The following is a 17,922-nucleotide window of genomic DNA, read 5'->3' as shown; positions in this document are numbered from 1 at the left end:
ATTGTTCAGAAATTAGATATAAAGTATATATCTAAGTAAAACACCAGGTAGTATTAAAAAGAAAATCGGTAAAGTTTCTAAATTTTCCTTCTACTTAAAACATTTTGAGAGAACCAGAATCGTTTAATTATAAAATCTAATCAACCAAAATTAAGGAATTTTTCTCCAAGTATTGCAAACACAGCTCACCACTTCTTCTCCAAAAGATTTAAATTTCTATTCTCTACCATTCCCAGCCATTTCTGCCAACATCATAAAAATCACCTTTCATCATTTCCTTCTCACAATGAGAATTCACTAATCGCATACATCTCTTAGACATAGACACCTCCCCACCCACCTCCCAAAAATGGTTCAGAGCAAAGACACACAAAAAAATAATGACCAAGCTCACATTTCTTGTTTGCCCTTCAAGCGAAGTCTGGTGTCTTCAGCTTGCCTTTCTGGTCTTCAGTGTTGTCACTAATTGCTGGGGGATGTAGTTTAGGACAGCATGAAGCAGCAGAAATAAAAGCTGTTGCTTTAAGAAAACGTTTTCTTAAACACATGGATAAAACAACTTTTACTCTGACTTCCTGGCTGGGCTGCATAAAATCTTAGAAAGGCTCCTTGAAAAGTTAATGTCTATAAATGTCTAAAAATAAAATAAAATAAAATCTAAAAACTTACGTTCTGAACACATTCCGAAGGATGTCTTTCTGATTTGATTTGAAAGCAGGTTTGTGTTGATGAACAAACTTTATTTTGTAGAAAATTAATATTCCCTCTATTAGAAATTTGCCTTGCCATCTTCTATATTAATCCTGTCTCTCATGGTATAATCATACATGCAAAAAATCAAATATGGCATTTCCCAAATGCATGGACACTGTGGAAGCTTCGTTTTGAAAAAGGCTTTTATTTCCCTTAATACTGGTGACTAAACGTCATTGTATGTACCACCACTTTCAAATAGCCCAAGAGACTTAAAAAGCCTTCTAAGTTTGAAAACCAAAAAGTTCTGAGTTTTTCTGTACCCCAGGACGGTTTTCTTTCCTGAAGCTCAAGCCGAGAAAGCAGACAAAAGAAGCTGATTTGACTGAGCTGTGCCAAGTCTTGCCTTTTTTTCTTTCCTCAGCTCTCCCTCTGCCTCTCTCTCTCCCTCTTTCTCTCTCTCACTCTTTTGCTCCCAGTATGGCAACCTTCCGAGCAGTCTTGGCGGAGGTCCAGGCTGTGCCAGTCTGTCTGAATTCTTGTCTCCAAAAGATGTCCTTTGCGGATCAATTAATACATTTGAAAACAGGAAACTGTGGTACGGTACCCAAATCCTGGCACCAACAGCATCGACTTCTGCCAAATCACCTTACAGATTTCATGGTATTCTACCTTTCATAATTATTACTAACATGTTCCCGGAGCAATAATGGAGTACTAGAAGCCATTCACTGCTCAGCAATAAGGAATCTGTTCCCTAGAAATGTCCATATGCGACATATGCACAACCTGCAATAAATCAAATTTCTCCTGTGAGAAGAGATGTATGTAACTTTAATAAGCACCACAAACTGTATTTCTTTTTATAAGACTTGCTTTTCCTTGTCCTGCTGCAAAGACTCATGGGAGAATAGAAACGGAGGCAAGCAGATTAAAATTAAAACTGTATGCCCAGAAATGTCATGCTTTATCCTATGGAGAACGAATATAGTTTTGATTGATCTGTAACTTTATTTTTAAGGAGGCCCTAATACAAACTTTTACTACAGATGGAGGGAGGAGAAGAGTTCTTTTGACAAAACAAATAACAATAAAAAAGAAAAATAAAACATCTGGGGTAAATTTAATAAGAGTAAGTATCTTTTCATATTTTGACATCTCAAGTTCTAACATAGTCACTTGTTTACTTAATTCATATTAATACAATATAATAAGATTAAATAAGTACTGTTTGCTTTTATTTTTACCATAAACACCTTTTGAAGCAAAACAGCCAGTCTGTGCTTCACACACTTATCTGGTTTAAGAAATCACTTTTACCTATGAGGCTTGAACATAGAAAATAGCCACATTCTAGAATCATCATTGTTTCATAGAAAGAACCCAGAAGAGTGACTTCTAGTCCTTGATTCTGTCACTTTCAAATTTAGATAACTCAAGGTCTCAAATTGCTAATCTATCTAGTCTCCTCAGTTTGCTCATCTACCAAATATGAAAATCAGTGACTTCTTACACTTTGCTCCCAAACTACTATGTTTATGCACATAGTATACCTTCATCCTAACTGCATAGTAATTAGTTAAGTATGTGTGCTTTGCCAATCAAATGTGTCATCCTCACAATTAGGATCATGTGTCACTTATCTAAGAAAACAAAGTCTTGCATAGAGCCTTCCATATACAGGTGTTCAACAAACCTATTAAGTGAATAAGTTATGGGAACAGATCACATAAATATCACTCTGAATGACAGTGAAAACCACATATTACTAAACCATAAAGTTGATAGATCAAAAAAATGCTACAGAGATATCATAAGGGTTGAACTAAAGCACTGACAAAAGCATCCTGTGCTGTCCTTTCAAACAGGGATGATGATATGTGGGCAGGCTAACAGTGAATTTGTAATTCAAAACCAATAACCTGTTAGTAGCCAAAGACTAAAGAGACTCTTGAAAGCAGCATGGGAGAAGCGACTCATCATGTGCAAGGAATCCTCAGTAAGATTAACAGCTGATTTGTCATTGAAAACCATGGAGACCAGAAAGCAGTGGGATAACATAGTCAAAGAGCTGAAAGGAAAATAACTGTCAACTAAGAATTCTATGTCAGCAAAACTATTCTTTGAAAATGAAGGAGACATTAAGACATTCCAGATAAAAACAGAGTTCATTACTAGCAGACTTGCTCTACAAGAAATACAGGAACGTTTCCACCAAGCTGAAATGAAAAGACACTAGACAGTAAATCAAATCAATGAAGAAATATAGGAGTAAGTATAAAGGTAACTGCAGAAGTGAGTATTTTACAAATAGTATAAATGTATTTTAAAACATGCCATATAGTTTAAATTTTTTAATATTCTCAAACATTTCTAAAATATTTAAAATGGGATAAATGTACTCTTTTCTGTCTGATTTAAATGACAAAAGCATAAAACTGTTGTTATAAACCTATGTTGAAAAGCACACAATGTATAAAGAGGTAATATGTGACAATAAGAGTAAAGAAGGAATAGAACAGAGCTATATAGGAGCAAAGTTTTTGTATATTATTAAGTTGGCATTAATCTGAATTAGATTGTTATAAATTAAGATGTTAACTGTAATCCCCAGGGCAACCACTAAGCAAATAACTCAACAATATAGAGGAAAATAAATGGCAAGGAAATTAACATGTTACTTGAGAAAATATTTAACATAAAATAAGGCAGTAATAGAAGAACAAAAAAGACAAAGATACATAGAATACAGCCAAATAGCATAAATAAATCCTATCTCATCAGTAATTGCATTAAACTTAAATGAATTAAACACTCCAATTAAAAGACATAGAGTGGTAGAATGGATTAAAATTTTAAAACATAATTCAACTATATGCTGTCTACAAAAGACACACTTTATACTCAAAGACACAAAAAGGTTGAAAGTAAAACTATGGAAAATATATATACCATGCAAATGGAAACCCAAAGAGAGCTGGAATGCTTATACTAACAGGCAAAACAGATTTTAAGAAAACTCTTGCTACTAGAGATAAAGAAGGACATTTTATAATGCTAACAGGGTTAATTCATCAAGAAGAGACAACCAATATAAACATACATAAGAACAGAGCCCCAAAATACACAAAGCAAAATCTAAAATAATTGAAGAGAAAAATAGGTAATTCAACAATGATAGTTGGAGACTTCAATACCTTTCATTCCACAACTGCTAGAACAGCTAGACAAAAGATCAGCAAGGAAATAGAAAACTCGACTAACACTATAAATCAACTAGTACCAACAGACATCTACCGAGCAATATACCCAATAACAGCAAAATTTTTTTTTTTTTTTTTTTTGAGAGGGAGTCTCACTCTGTCACCAGGCTGGAGTGCAGTGGCACGATCTCAGCTCACTACAACCTCCACCTCCTAGGTTCAAGCAATTCTCCTGCCTCAGCCTCCCAAGTAGCTGGGACTAAAGGCATCCGCCACCACGCCTAGCTAATTTTTGTATTTTTAGTAGAGATGGGGTTTCACTATGTTGGCCAGGATGGTCTCGATCTCTTGACCTCATGATCCGCCCACCTCGACCTCCCAAAGTGCTGGGATTACAGGCATGAGCCACCGTGCCCGGCCAGAATGTACATTCTTAACGACACATGGAACTTTCTCCAGCAGACAATATGTTTAAGGTTATAAAATGAACCTCAATAAATTTAAAATGATTGAGTCAAAGTGTGTTTTCCAGCCACAATGAAATAAAAGTAGAACTCAATACAGACAAAAAAAAAGAAAGGAAAAATCACAAATATATGGAAATTAAATAACACTCCTAAATAATGAAGAAATAATAAAGACTAGAGTGGAAATAAATGAAATAAAGAACAGGAAAACAAATACAGAATATCAGCAAAGACTACTACAGACCCTTTACCTCACCTCTATTAGAATGGCTATTACGAAAAAGATTAACAAAAACAAGTATTGGCAAGAATGTGGAGGAAAGGGAACCATCTACACCATCGAAAGGAATATGAATTAATACAGCCATTATGGAAAACAGTATGGAGGTTCCTCAAAAATTAAAAATAGAACTACCAGCCAGGCACGGTGGCTCACACCTGTAATCCCAACACTTTGGGAGGCTGAGGCAAGCAGACTGCCTGAGGACAGGAGTTTGAGACCAGCCTGGCCAACATGGCAAAACCCCATCTCTACTAAAAATACAAAAGTTAGCCGGGCATGGTGGCATGCACCTTTAATCCCAGCTACTTGGGAGGCTGAGGCAGGAGAATCATTTGAACCTGGAAGGCGGAGGTTGCAGTGAGCCGAGATCACACCATTGCACTCCAGCCTAGGTGACAAGAGCAAAACTCCACCTCAAAAAAAACTAGAACTACCATATAATCCAGCAATCTCATTTCTGAGTATATATCCAAAGAAAATGAAATCAGTATACTAAAGACAATGTGCACTCCCATGTTCACTGCAGCATTATTCATAATAGCTAAGACATGAAATCAGCCTAAGTGTCCATCAACAGATAAACGAAGACAATACATATGGCAAATGGAATACTATTTGGCCTTTAAAAATAAGACTCTGCAATATGTGACATCACAAAAAATAATACGTGAGGCAATGCACATAATTAGCTTGATTTAGCTATTCTACAATGTATACATATTTCAAAATATACTGTATACCATATATATAATTTTGTCAGGTTTTAAAAATGAATAATGAACATAAGTAAAAATTTAAAACACTACAGACCAATATCCCTTATGAATATAGATGAAAAAATTCTGAATAAAAAACTATCAGACTGAACACAGCAACATATAAAAAGGATTATAAGCCATGACCAAGTGTGATTTATCCCAGGAATACAAGACCGGTCCAACATATAAAACTCAATCGATGTAAAATACCATGTTAATAGAACCATGTACAGAACCCATGTGATCATCTCCACACAGAAAAGCATTCGACAAAAATGCACACACAAATGCCCACAGAAGCGCTGTTCACAATAACCCAAAATGCAAACAGTCCCCATGTCCAGCAGCTAATGAATAGATACAAGGTTGTTGGGCCATACATTAGAATATTACTCAACAACACAAAGGAAGGAAGCACTGACACATGCTACAGCATGGATGGGCCTTTGAAAAAAGCATGCTAAATGAAAAAGCCAGACACAAAAGTCCGCATATTGTATGATTCCATATATATGAAAGGTTCAGAAGAAACAAATCCATCGACACAGAACATAGCTTATTGGTTGCCAGGACCTGGGCAGAGGGAAGAATGGGAAGTGACTGTCAGTGACTATGGGGTTTCTTTTTGGAGTGAACCAAACATTTTTATGGTTTAATGGTGATGTCTGCACAACAAAGTGAATGTATGAAAAACCACTAGATTGTACATAATAAAATGACAAGTTTTATGGTATGTGAATTTTATCAACTTTTTTAAAGTTGTAGTCCATCTCTCCAGTATTTACAGGTGTTACAACCCAATGTAAACTCACAGAAATCCTTTATAGCCTCTTACACAGACGCAATACTATACATTAGCTAAACACTTATCCACCTGAATCTGCTTCGGGAATCTGCCCAGCTAACTCTAGTGCCTTACTCTGTTTTGACTTCTTGGTTCCATCCCAGCCAACTCCAGCATTCCTGGTTCCATCCAAACACCACTCCCTTCTGCCAGCTCCCTTGGTTCTGGCTCTGAGAGCTTCTGCTCTCCTGGACTGCTAGGCCCTCCCAGAGGCACCCAGTCATTTTTGTCTTCCAACTCACACTGCCAGGCCCTAGGGAATTCAAAATTTTAACAGCTAGCCCCCTCTGCATGTTAAGTCTCTGCTTCTCAGGACTCACTTTGCTCTCTATGTGCACTATGAACCCCGGCAGGCACACACAGACCTTTTCAGTACTAACCAAGATCTGACTCATCTCCTTTCATGCTGCTGTGGTTTGGATGTGGTTTGCTTGTCCCCACCAAGTCTCAAGTTGAAATTTGATACCCAGTGTGATGGTGTTGGGAGGTGGGGCCTCCTGGGAGGTACTTGGGTCATAGGGGCATATCCCACACGAACTGATTTGTGCCATTCTCAAGGGATCAAGTGAGTTCTCACTCTCATGAAATGAGACTGTTTCTAAAGAAATAGATTTGTTCCCTGAGAGTGGGTTGTTACAAAGCCAGGACGCCCCTTGGGTTTGGTCCTTCTTCACAGGTGCTCGCTTCTCCTTTGACCTTCTCCACCAAGTTTTGATGCAGCACAAAGGTCCTCACCGGAGGTCAGCAGACGCTAGTGCCGTATTTCTTATATAGCCTACAGAACTGGGAACGAAGAAGACCTCTTTTCTGTATAAATTATACAGCCTCAAGTGTTCCTTTATAGCAACACAAAATGGACTAAGACAAATACCTACCTATCTTCTACCTGCTGTGGTTTCCCCTCCTAGCCATGTCCTTGGACAGGATGCCGCTTTCTATACCCACATCAGACACTGTCCATGGGAATGTGCAATGGCAAATTCACAAATACGGGGCATTTTCCCCTCCAGTTTGTACTGTTTACCTGATTTACTGGTGGCCTCAAAACCTTTTGATTCAAGCTCAAAGAGGAGGTCAAAATGAACACAAAAAGGAAACATAAAAGGAGGTGATTCTTAGAAGTTTTGTTTTTAAAAAAAATAAATTTTACTGTGTATATTTGAGTTTTACAACGTGATGTTATGGGATACATATAGACAGTAAAATGGTTACTACAGTGAAGCAGACTAACAAATCCATCATCTCAGAGTTACTGTGTATGTGTGTGGCAAAAGCAGCTACAATTTACTTATTTAACAAAAATCCCTAATACAATTTTAATAACTTTAGTCCTCATGTTGTACATTAGATCTGTCGTTTGTCCAACATATCTGCTTTTTTAATCCTTTGATCTACATCTCCCCAATTCCTCTCCCTACCTGCAACCCATGGAAACTGCTGCTTTATTCTCTGTGTATTAATATTTGAGATCTTTTTAAAAATATTTCATGTAAGTGAGATTATGTAATATTTCTCTGTGGCTTATGTCACTTAGTGTAACATCCTTTAGGTCCGTCCGTGCTGTGGCAAATGGCAAGATCTTCTTTCTTAAGGCTAATACGCCATTGTATACATATACCACATGGTCCTTACTCTTCCCTTGATAGACTTTTTTTTGAGATGAAGTCTCACTCTGTTGCCCAGGCTGGAGCACAGTGGTGTGATCTCAGCTCACTGCAACCTCATCCTCCCAGGTTCAAGCAATTCTCCTGCCTCAGCCTCTAGAGTAGCTGGGACTGCAGGCTTGCAGCCACCACATTCAGCTAATTTTTATATGTTTAGTAGAGATGAGGTTTCACCATGTTGGCTGGGCTGGTCTCAAACTCCTGACCTCAAGTGATCTGCCCACTTCAGCCTCCAGAAGTGCTGGGATTACAGGTGTGAGCCACCATGCCTGGCCAACTCCTCCCTTGGTAGACATTTGTTTCCACATCTCGGCTATTGTCAATAACGCTGCAGCACACAATGGAGGGCAGACATCTTTATGAGGTAATGATTTCATCTCCTTTAGGTATATTCCCAGAAGAGGAATTACTGGGTCATATGGAAGTCCTATTTTTAACTTCTTTAGGAACCTTCATCCTGTTTTCCATAATGGCTATACCAAAATACATCCCCACCACCAGTGAACTAGGGTTCCCATAGTTGGTGGTTACAAACGGTAGCTTAGGGAAGTCTTTCTACAGACTTAACAGAAGTCTCTTGCGAGTGGCAGAAGAAACAGGAAGTCAAAATGAACAGACTTCCTCTACACCTGGGGTTTTTCAAACTTCCTTCCAGGGAGCCCTAAAGTCCCCCAGATGCTTCAGGGCTTTGACAGTGGACAAAGAAATGATAAGCAGGTGAGGTTCTAGATCACCCCTGCATTAACTGAAGTATTTGCCATTAAAAGTAATGGCAAAAACTGCAATTACTTTTGCACCTACCTAATTCCTCCCTTTCTGTGATTTATATGTATGAGGTTTACCAGAGCTTTTGTCAGAAAGTCTCCAGCATTTGCGGAACCCATGAAAATTAAAATAAATCAAACATGTCTCTCTTAGAAAAAGTTTAAAATCCTTTGCTTTAAGCCAATCTCAGAAAACACTCCCTAACAAAATAACCTAACAAGAAACCTCGAGGGTATGGCACTCTCAGAATATTTACAACGTAAGCTAATATTGTCATCTGAGACTGAAGACTGGGACAGGCAGCCACTCCGCCAACCATATCGAGAACAGACCTACCTCGCCCACAGGACAGAAAATGGAAGACAACTGAGTTACGGACCATTTCCCTACTTTCTTTCCCTCTGGAAGTTTAGATCCTTAGAGCTACAATCTGAAACCCCAAAGAGCACAGATCTGGTCTCCTTTCCCTGCTATTCCTTAAGTGTTAGACACATCCATTCACTCCAACAACTCTCTCCAGCACTGTCTGAACAACCACTACTTGCGGGGCATGAGCCAAGGGATGTGGAGCCCCCGCCATCATGCAGCTCAGGACAGACAGACGTACAAACAAATAATTATAAATACAGGCCATGCATGAGCTGTGGCAGAAGCACAGACACGCTCTCCCAGGGACACAGGAAGGAAACAACCTGTTCATGAGTCATCCACCAACCGACCAAATGCATATCATTTCACTTAAAGAAAGAAGTTTTAAAAACATACTCATTTCATAGGTATTTATTGTATTTATAGTATGCTGAAATTAGTAAGGCTCTGGGAAACACAGAGGCACATCAGAAAGGTTCCAACCCTTAAGACGCTTAAAGTCTAGTAGGAAGATAAGACACTTTGCAAACACAACCATGCTTTACACGTGACAAGTCTTATCACTGAAACAGCTCCCAAAATCATGTCCTCCATGTTGCCTCCCTGGTGCCATAGAAGATAAACTTCCTTTCCACAAAGCTCCAGTGTGGAATTCTGAGGGCCCTCCTTCCTAAGGCCAATCCAAATTATATCCATTCTCTCTCTCTCTCTCCTCTCACTGGCCCAACTCTCTTCACCTCACCTCTCCTCTCTTTTCCCTCCCCCTCCTTCCTTCTCCACCAGTATATAGTCATGACTCGCATTCATTGATTCATTAAGTCAGTATTTACTGAGTACCTGTTATGTGTGAAATATGAGGTTAGAAGCCACAACGGACATAAAAGTGAAATAAATGAAAGGTGAAATCATGTATTAAGAATAACCACCACAGTAAGATGCACTTTTTAACTCATTCACTCCTCATCTAAGCTTTGGAGGAAAATAGGTATTACTCTATGGATGAGGAAACTGACATCCGAAATTGTGTGACTTGTCCAGACCATCAGATTCATATCTAGGGTACAAAAATGTAAAGCAACCATCTCAGCTTTCATTATTGAATGAATTCACAAAGCTGAAATTAACATAGGTGCCCTCATACATCCAACTTCCTACTTAAAAGTACTTCTTGAAAGGCTAATTGGCATCTCAAACTCAATTTGGCCAAACCAGAATTCTTGGTTTTTTCTCAAAAAGCTTCATTCCTCTTTCAACCTTCCATTAAATGGTAGCACCAACATCCAACTGCTCAACCTAAAAACCCAAGAGTCATCCTCAGTTCATGCCTCATCACCCGCTAGAAAGGCTATTAGGATAAAGATAGACAATACCAAGTGTGGCAAGTACGTACAGAAACGAATCCTCATACGCTGCCAGTGGGAATACAAAATGGTAAACAGTTTAGCAGTTTCTTAAAAAGTTACACTGATCACAGGAACCAGTCATTTCCATTCCAAAATCTGTCCATGAGAAATGAAAATGTGTTCACAAAAAGACCTGTACCTTCATAGAATAATTATTCATCATACCTCAAAACTGGAAACAATCCGAATGCCCAGCAGCATGGTCTATTACCACTAAGGAATAAAATGAAACAATTACTAGTAAGTGCAACAACACGGAAGAACCACAAGAACACTATGCTAGGTAGAAAAGTCCAGATAGAAAAGACTACATGTTGGATGATTCCTTTCTATGAAATTTCTTTTTAAAAAGAGAACTATAGAGACAGAAAGCAGATCAATTGTTAGCTGGAGGCAGGAGCGCAGACTGACTGCAAAGAGGCAGGACAGAACTTGTGGGGGTGATGGCAGTGTTCTAAAACTGGACAGCATTGACGGTTTCACAAGTGTACAAACTTGTTAAAAAGAAACTCCACTACTTTAGAAGAGGTGACTTTTGTGGTATATAAATGATACCTCAATATGGACACAGAACAGAAAATATTAACATAGAAAGCATCCAAGGTACTGTATCACATTTTCATTTCTCATGGACAGATTTTGGAATGGAAAGGTACTGTATCGGGCCTTCAGTGGGATATTGAGATAAGGTACTGTATCGGGCCTTCAATGGGATATTGAGATAACTAAAATACTGCCCCACCTAAAAAAGCTTCCGCTCATCTTCTTCCAGTTGCAGAAACAGGACAGATCCATGGAAATTATTAGACATCATGTGCCAAGAAATGACTGCCAGACACATACAACAGCACAAGAAAGTGTGGAGGAAGAAGGGGGTCCTGGAGCCAGGCACTGGGGAGGCCTTACAGATGATGTTTCTCTCAAACAGAGCCATGAGAATGAGTGGAAATCAGAAACGAGGAACAGGGTGGATATTCTCAAGAATAAAGCCCAAAGGCAGGAATGCTCAGGGCGTGGCAGTGATCAGGGGGCTGTCTGGCTAAAACAGAGGCCCACAGAGGGCAGAAAGAGCCCCAGGCCAGCTAAGAGCCGCCAGAGGCCCGAAGCATCCACTCCTCACAGATTTTCCTCAAACTTCAGGCCTTTGAGCACTGTGTTCATGATTTTTGCCATATTTAAAACTACAGTACAATTAATTTATGATTTACTTGATATGTTTTAAACTCACTTTTTACCTAGATTTTTAAAGGAAATTTTATATTAAATATAAAGGAGAACCAGCATCATTTGCAAAAATAAATTTTTAAATAAAAGAATGTTACTGAATTCACAAAGCCTATAGCTATCTCTAAACTTGAGACCTACTTCTATTAAAAAAGATAGCGAGTATTGAAGATTAAAAACATTCTAAAATTCTAAAACAGCAAATTCTAAAAGGATAGGGCAATACATGTAATAACTAATTTTATTTAGCACTTACTATAGCCACACACTGTTCTAAACACTTCTTTGTGTCATTTAATCTTCACAGTAATAATACCTATCTCATCAGGCTATCATCAACCCCATGTTTCAGCCTAGGAAAAATTAAGGCACAGAGACCTTAACTAGCTTGACCAAGGTCATGCAACTTGTTCAAGGTCATAGAGTAACAAATTTCAGGGTTGGGACTAAACCCAGGTAGTCTGTCTCCAGTTTGTATACCTACCCACTACAATTGAGCCAATCCTCATGTGAAATACTATTTAGGAAGGTTTACATGATTAAGATCTATTTGATGAACTAAAAGAAGAGACCAGAAGACTATTGCAATGATCCAGGCATCAGATCCCATGAGCCAGTGGAGCCGGGCAGGGGTCACTGCTGTTAGGTACAGGCAGCAGAGGGCTGCAGAGCAGGAGCAGGGCCTCTACCCAGGGCTCTGGCCAGAAGGCAAACCTTAAAGAACGAGGCTAAGGCCCAGGTCAGAAATGCAAAACCTACTGTGAAAGAGAAGAGCTAGAACACCACCATCCTTAGGAGGCCAGAAGTCAGAACTTGGAAGCGTGGACAAGTCACAGGGAGAAGTCGGAGGGTACTCCATAACCAGCATCCAGAGCAGCAGGGTCGCTGAAATGCCAGGCCCTGCCTCGACTCCCGATGGCACCCAACAGCCTCTTACGATGTAACACCGCCCAAGTCCTTGCACGTTTCACTTCCAAACGTAATACTGATACGAAGACTTCAATTTTATTTGTAAATGGATTTCAGGTCTTTCAAGAGCACAAAATTTAGCTGTACCTTGGCCTAAATCCCCTCTTTGAAATTCAAAGTAATCACTTAGGACTGGGATCTAATTCTCAGAGAAAGTATTTTAAAATTAAAATTAAGCAATACATTTAAATGCTATTTCCAAGCTCTGACAGGTCTGAAACATTGTGAATACAGACACCATTAATTCACAGACATCAAAATTGTGTTATTACCTTAAATCTTCAAAAATCATTGTTTGGAGAAAAAACAGGATAGCAGATGAAACTGTCAGAATAAGAAAAAAAGAAAACCTCTTTGAAGAAAATTTCCTTTGCATAGTTTAAAAGACTCAAAAACTCAAAAACAACTGATCTGGAACTGCCCAATTTGACACTTAACTCAGGTTTTGTTAAATAAGCAGAAAAATTAGACATTGTGGGTTTCTGATTCACCCTGGAAAAAAAATGTGATTTCTTATTTCCCCGGAGAAAAGCTTTAAGTGCATCAATAGATTTCTCTGGATATCAAATATTTCTCTATCATTGTGAGTAAATTATATTTGGATCAAAATCGGATGGATTAAATTTCTCTTAAGATACCCAAGAGATTTCTAAAATACAGGGAAATGTCACATATCTAAAAACAGTATTTTATCCTAATACCTCCATGGAAATGTCTCTCAATTAGAATATTAGCCAGAAAACAAATCTAAAGTGAGTTTTAGATTTGACTAATTCAAAGTAACTTGTTAAAACTACATTGTCATTTGCTGATGTTAAGATCGAATTCATCTTTTGGGCCCTTTAAAAATCTCTGGAAATATGGCTTTATATTTTTGTTTTTAACACAGAAAAAGAAACGTATCTGAATGAATGATAAGTTGGATAGGAGTCACAATTTAAATGTTATGTATGCAACAAAGAATGTAAGTATGGTTACATGCTTCCAAATTCTTGATAAATGCACCCCCAGTCAGTGCCATCAGCTTGGAGGCTTAATTATTCTCATCTGTGTTATTTTTGGCTTCCTGACTAGACTACAAACTCCTTAAGAGCTGAGATTATTAACTTTTCTAATCATCCATTAGCACCGTGCTGAGCACATCTAGTCGTTCGGTAGTGATTGAATTCCTACTCTGTTCACGGCACTTTGGTCGGTGCTCCAGGGATAAGGTGATGGAGTGAACACAGTCCCCTTCACAGGAGGAGCAGGTGGAATAAAACGCAGCCGTCTGATGGGCAAAGGGGGTCACAGCATGCCAGAATGGAGATCACAGAGAGGGATCCCTCAAGCCCCGTCACCACCTCCTCTTGCCTATTTGGTTCGACATGCGGTTCAAGCTCCAAGGTGACACAATTTAATCCCAGGTCAGTGTTTACAAAGTCCCATCTTTGCTTGAGAAAACAACTTGGTAAGATTTGGCAGTAAAAGACGAGACCCTTAGCGCACGGATGTTAGTGAGAACCCACGCCAAATAGAAGTGCTCCATCTGTTTTGTGGGAGAAAAGATGACATACATTTTCCTAGGAGGGCAAAAGGAGGGCTGGGAAGCAAGGTGGGCAGCTTCGCCCTCAAGCAGGAAGAAGCTGTGAATGAGGCCATCTTGGCAGCAGGAGTAACCAGGGTTAGAGGCCCCCCAGCCACCCTTCTGTGGTGTGTGTGGTGTGGCCCCTCCCCCATCACTCTTTCCAGTCTTCAGGAAAATCTAGGACATTCTCACCTGTGCTATGGATCAGGTTTTGCTGGGTTTGCTTTGTTTTGTTTGGCTTTTTGGTTTTTTTAGCAGCAGGGTTTCGCACCATCATCCAGGCTGGAATGCAGTGGCACCATCACAGCTCACTCAGTCTTGACCTCCTGTGCTCAAGCAATCTTCCTGCCTCAGCCTCCTAAGTAGCTGGGACTACAGGTGCACACCACCACACCCAGGAAAATTTTTTTTATATATTTTTGTACAGTTGGGGGTCTCACTTTGTTGTCCAGTCTAGTCTCAAACTCTGGGCTTCAAGCAATCCTCTTGCCTTGGCCCTCACAGTGCTGAGATGCAGGCATCAGCCACCAAAGCCATGGGTGAGGTTTTGATAGAAAATTAGACAGAAGTCAGCAGAGAGGGTAGAGTTCAGTGGTAGAACATTTGACTGCAGATCAAGATGTCCCCAGTTCAAATCTGGGTACCCCCTCAATTTCCTTTATGTTGGCCAGGTGCAGTGGCTCATGCTTATAATCCCAGCTCCCAGCACTTTGGGAGGCCGAGGCGGGCAGATCACCTGAGGTCAGGAGTTCGAGACCAGCCTGGCCAGTATGCTAAAACCCTATCTCTACTAAAAATACAAAGATTTGTCAGGAGTTGTGGTGGGTGCCTGTAAGTCCACCTACTCGGGAGACCAAGACAGGAGAACTGCTTGAACCCGGGAGGCGGAGATTACAGTGAGCCGAGATCATGCCCACTGTACTCCAGCCTGGACGACAGAGGAAGACTCCATCTCAAAATAAATAAATAAATAAATAAAAATAAAGGAGTCAATTCAGTGTGAAAAGGAGAGCGCATCTGGGGATGCCCGAACCTTGAGGCAGAGGTAATCGTGAGAACACAAACACCCCTAGACACACACACACTCCAGAATTTAGAGAAATGTTAAGGAGAGCTTCACGTTCCCATGGCAAGGAACTAGGGACTAAGCCAAGGAGCATGAGGCCCAAATGCCAAGTGAGTTACGGAAGTCAGCTACAGGATGCCAGGTTCAGACCACCAAAGGAGCACCAGCAGCCTCAGAGCAGGCCCCTCCACGTAGAATCATCCACTGCCCTGTCTGCCTAGTTCTTATATGACGCCTCCTGATCAACCCCTTCCTGCTGTTGCTGTGGACGGCCCTCCAACTGAACCTTGTGTGCAGCCCAGACAGGCCTGCTACCCCTTGCTGTGCTGGCTTAGCCTCTGGCCCTGCCCTGCCCCACCTCCATTTTAATCCATGTGGTGACATCCTGCCCAGGCATCTCCCCAGCATCCAACCTCAGCCTGTTTCCCATTTGCTACTTCTCTGTCAAGACAGTTTATCTGGACTATGCCTTGCTCAACAGCCTTCAGCAGTATGGAAGACCCTGCACATAGTAATTAGGAAAGACTAGTCTTTAGGAAGAAAAGCTGTAAATAAATTTCACACTGAAGATGAAGCTGCCAAGGCCAGGCACAGTGGCTCACACCTATAATCCCAGCACTTTGGGAGGCCGAGGCAGGAGGATGGCTTGAATCCAGAACCACAAGACTAGCCTGGGCAGCATAGCAAGACCTCATCTCTACTAGAAATTTAAAAAAAAAAAAAAAAAAAAAAAAAAAAAATTAGCCAGGCATGGTAATGCAAGCCTGCAGTCCCAACCACTCGGGAGGCTGAGGTGGGAGGATTGCTTGAGCCAAGGAGTTCAAGGCTGCAGTAAGCCGGGATTGCACGACTGCACTCTAGCCTCCACTCCAGAGTGAGAACTTCTCTAAAAAACACAACAAAATAAAAAGAGACAGCTGCAGGCTGGCACAGAACTGACAGTCCACAAAGCACAAGGCCCGTGTGTAGTCCATGTGCAAAGAACCTCGGCTCCTGGAGGAAATCACAGCATGGTTCTGCTTCCAAACTGCCTGAGTTTCAACTATACTTTCAAATATTCAGAGAAAACGGGGTTGGTCTCTGTAAGAAACTTCAGGGGGAAAAAAAAAAAAGACTTAAAAAAAAAAATCTGCAAGAAGCCATCCCATTGAAATGAAACAATAATAAGGGGGGATAAAGTTAGTTCCGAGGCAGGGATATGGATTCATAATTGCCAGAGTAACTTCCCCTAGACTGAGAAGAAGAATGTCATAACTGTATTAGCAACCAGGCTGCTAGGCCTCCATCTTCTTTCTCTGCCTTTGCCTTAAGGGGAAAAACAGAAAAAGAGGGGGGAAAGAAGCAAGTGAGATCATGCAAGAAAGATGTGTGGCTTAGAGTTTCAATTCATCAGCTTCTGAGGAAAGGAGATTAATTCTGACAGGAAGAGAGAAAGTGCTAAGCATAACACAAGAAAGCACTTAAAATCACCACAGGTCAGGAGGAAAGAAAAGCCTCCAGGAACTTTGCTTTCAAGCACTTTTCATAAGTAAGCGACTTTGTGACCAGAGAAGTTAGGTAAATTGCTCAAAGCTGCACAGCAAATTAACAGCAAGCCAAAACCCAGAATTCCTGAGCCCACTCTCAGTGATCCTTCTGTGGGGCCACAGTGGCTTCTCACCTTGGCTCTGATGAAACAACAAGCCCAGCTGAGGGGGAAACACTTTGTGGCTCATGGGCATGGCTGGATAGCCAAGAGCCCTGTAAAGCTTAGCACCCAAGCACGAAATATGAAGGCCTAAGAAAGGTTTTCCTTAAATTGTGCAGGGAGGAACGCTGTGGGGAAGGAAGGAGATCCAAAGCTTTATGATGTGACACTTAAGAACAGTCAGGTTTCATAAGGGAGCTATTCATTTCTACCAGGAGCTCACGTTATGGCTGCTAGTGAGAAAGGTGGTAAGCTGTGATGTTCCTGTAATTAAAGCGCTTTATTTTTCTAGAAAAAACATGGTTGAATGTGGTGGCTCACACCTGTAAGCCCAGCACTTTGGGAGGCCTAGGCAGGCAGACTGCTTGGGCCCATGAGTTTGAGACAAGCCTGGGCAACATTGCCAGGCCGGGCGCGGTGGCTCAAGCCTGTAATCCCAGTACTTTGGGAGGCCGAGGCGGGTGGATCACGAAGTCAGGAGATCGAGACCATCCTGGCTAACATGGTGAAACCCCGTCTCTACTAAAAATACAAAAAACTAGCCGAGCGTGGTGGCGGGCGCCTGTAGTCCCAGCTACTCGGAGGCTGAGGCAGGAGAATGGCGTAAACCCGGGAGGCGGAGCTTGCAGTGAGCCGAGATCGCGCCACTGCACTCCAGCCTGGGTGACACAGCGAGACTCCGTCTCAAAAAAAAAAATAAAAATAAAAAAATAAAAAACATTGCGAGACCCTGTCTCTACAAAAAACACCTAGCCAGGCATGGTGGCATATGCCTGTTAGTCCCAGCTACTTGGGAGGCTGAGATGGGAGGATCACCTAAGCCCAGGAGGTTGAGGCTACAGTGAGCCAAGATCGTGCCACTGCACTCCAGCCTGGGCCACAGAGTGAGACCCTGCCTAAAAAAATTTTAAAAAGTACCAGATCATATGCCGAGCCAGGTGCTCTCTCTCACCTGGTTCT

General features: G+C 40.9%; 1 protein-coding gene across 3 annotated transcripts in view; it reads right to left on the bottom strand.

Annotated features, from left to right (window-relative positions):
- The window catches only part of MSRA (methionine sulfoxide reductase A), a 423,943-nt gene that overhangs the window by 389,579 nt on the left and 16,442 nt on the right, over positions 1 to 17,922 (bottom strand). Inside the window, exon 1 of one of the 3 annotated variants that reach the window (XM_050801123.1) lies at positions 670 to 1,828. The exons of 1 other annotated variant lie outside the window; for it this stretch is intronic. In XM_050801123.1, the coding sequence (XP_050657080.1) occupies positions 670 to 682 (13 nt within the window). In that variant the 5' untranslated portion in view covers positions 683 to 1,828. One more of the 3 variants, XM_050801121.1, reaches the window with a different exon arrangement.

This window comes from Macaca thibetana, chromosome 8 (genome assembly GCF_024542745.1).
Source record: "Macaca thibetana thibetana isolate TM-01 chromosome 8, ASM2454274v1, whole genome shotgun sequence".
NCBI classification, from domain to species: Eukaryota; Metazoa; Chordata; class Mammalia; order Primates; family Cercopithecidae; genus Macaca; species Macaca thibetana.
This window is presented reverse-complemented; position numbering and strand designations above follow the sequence as displayed.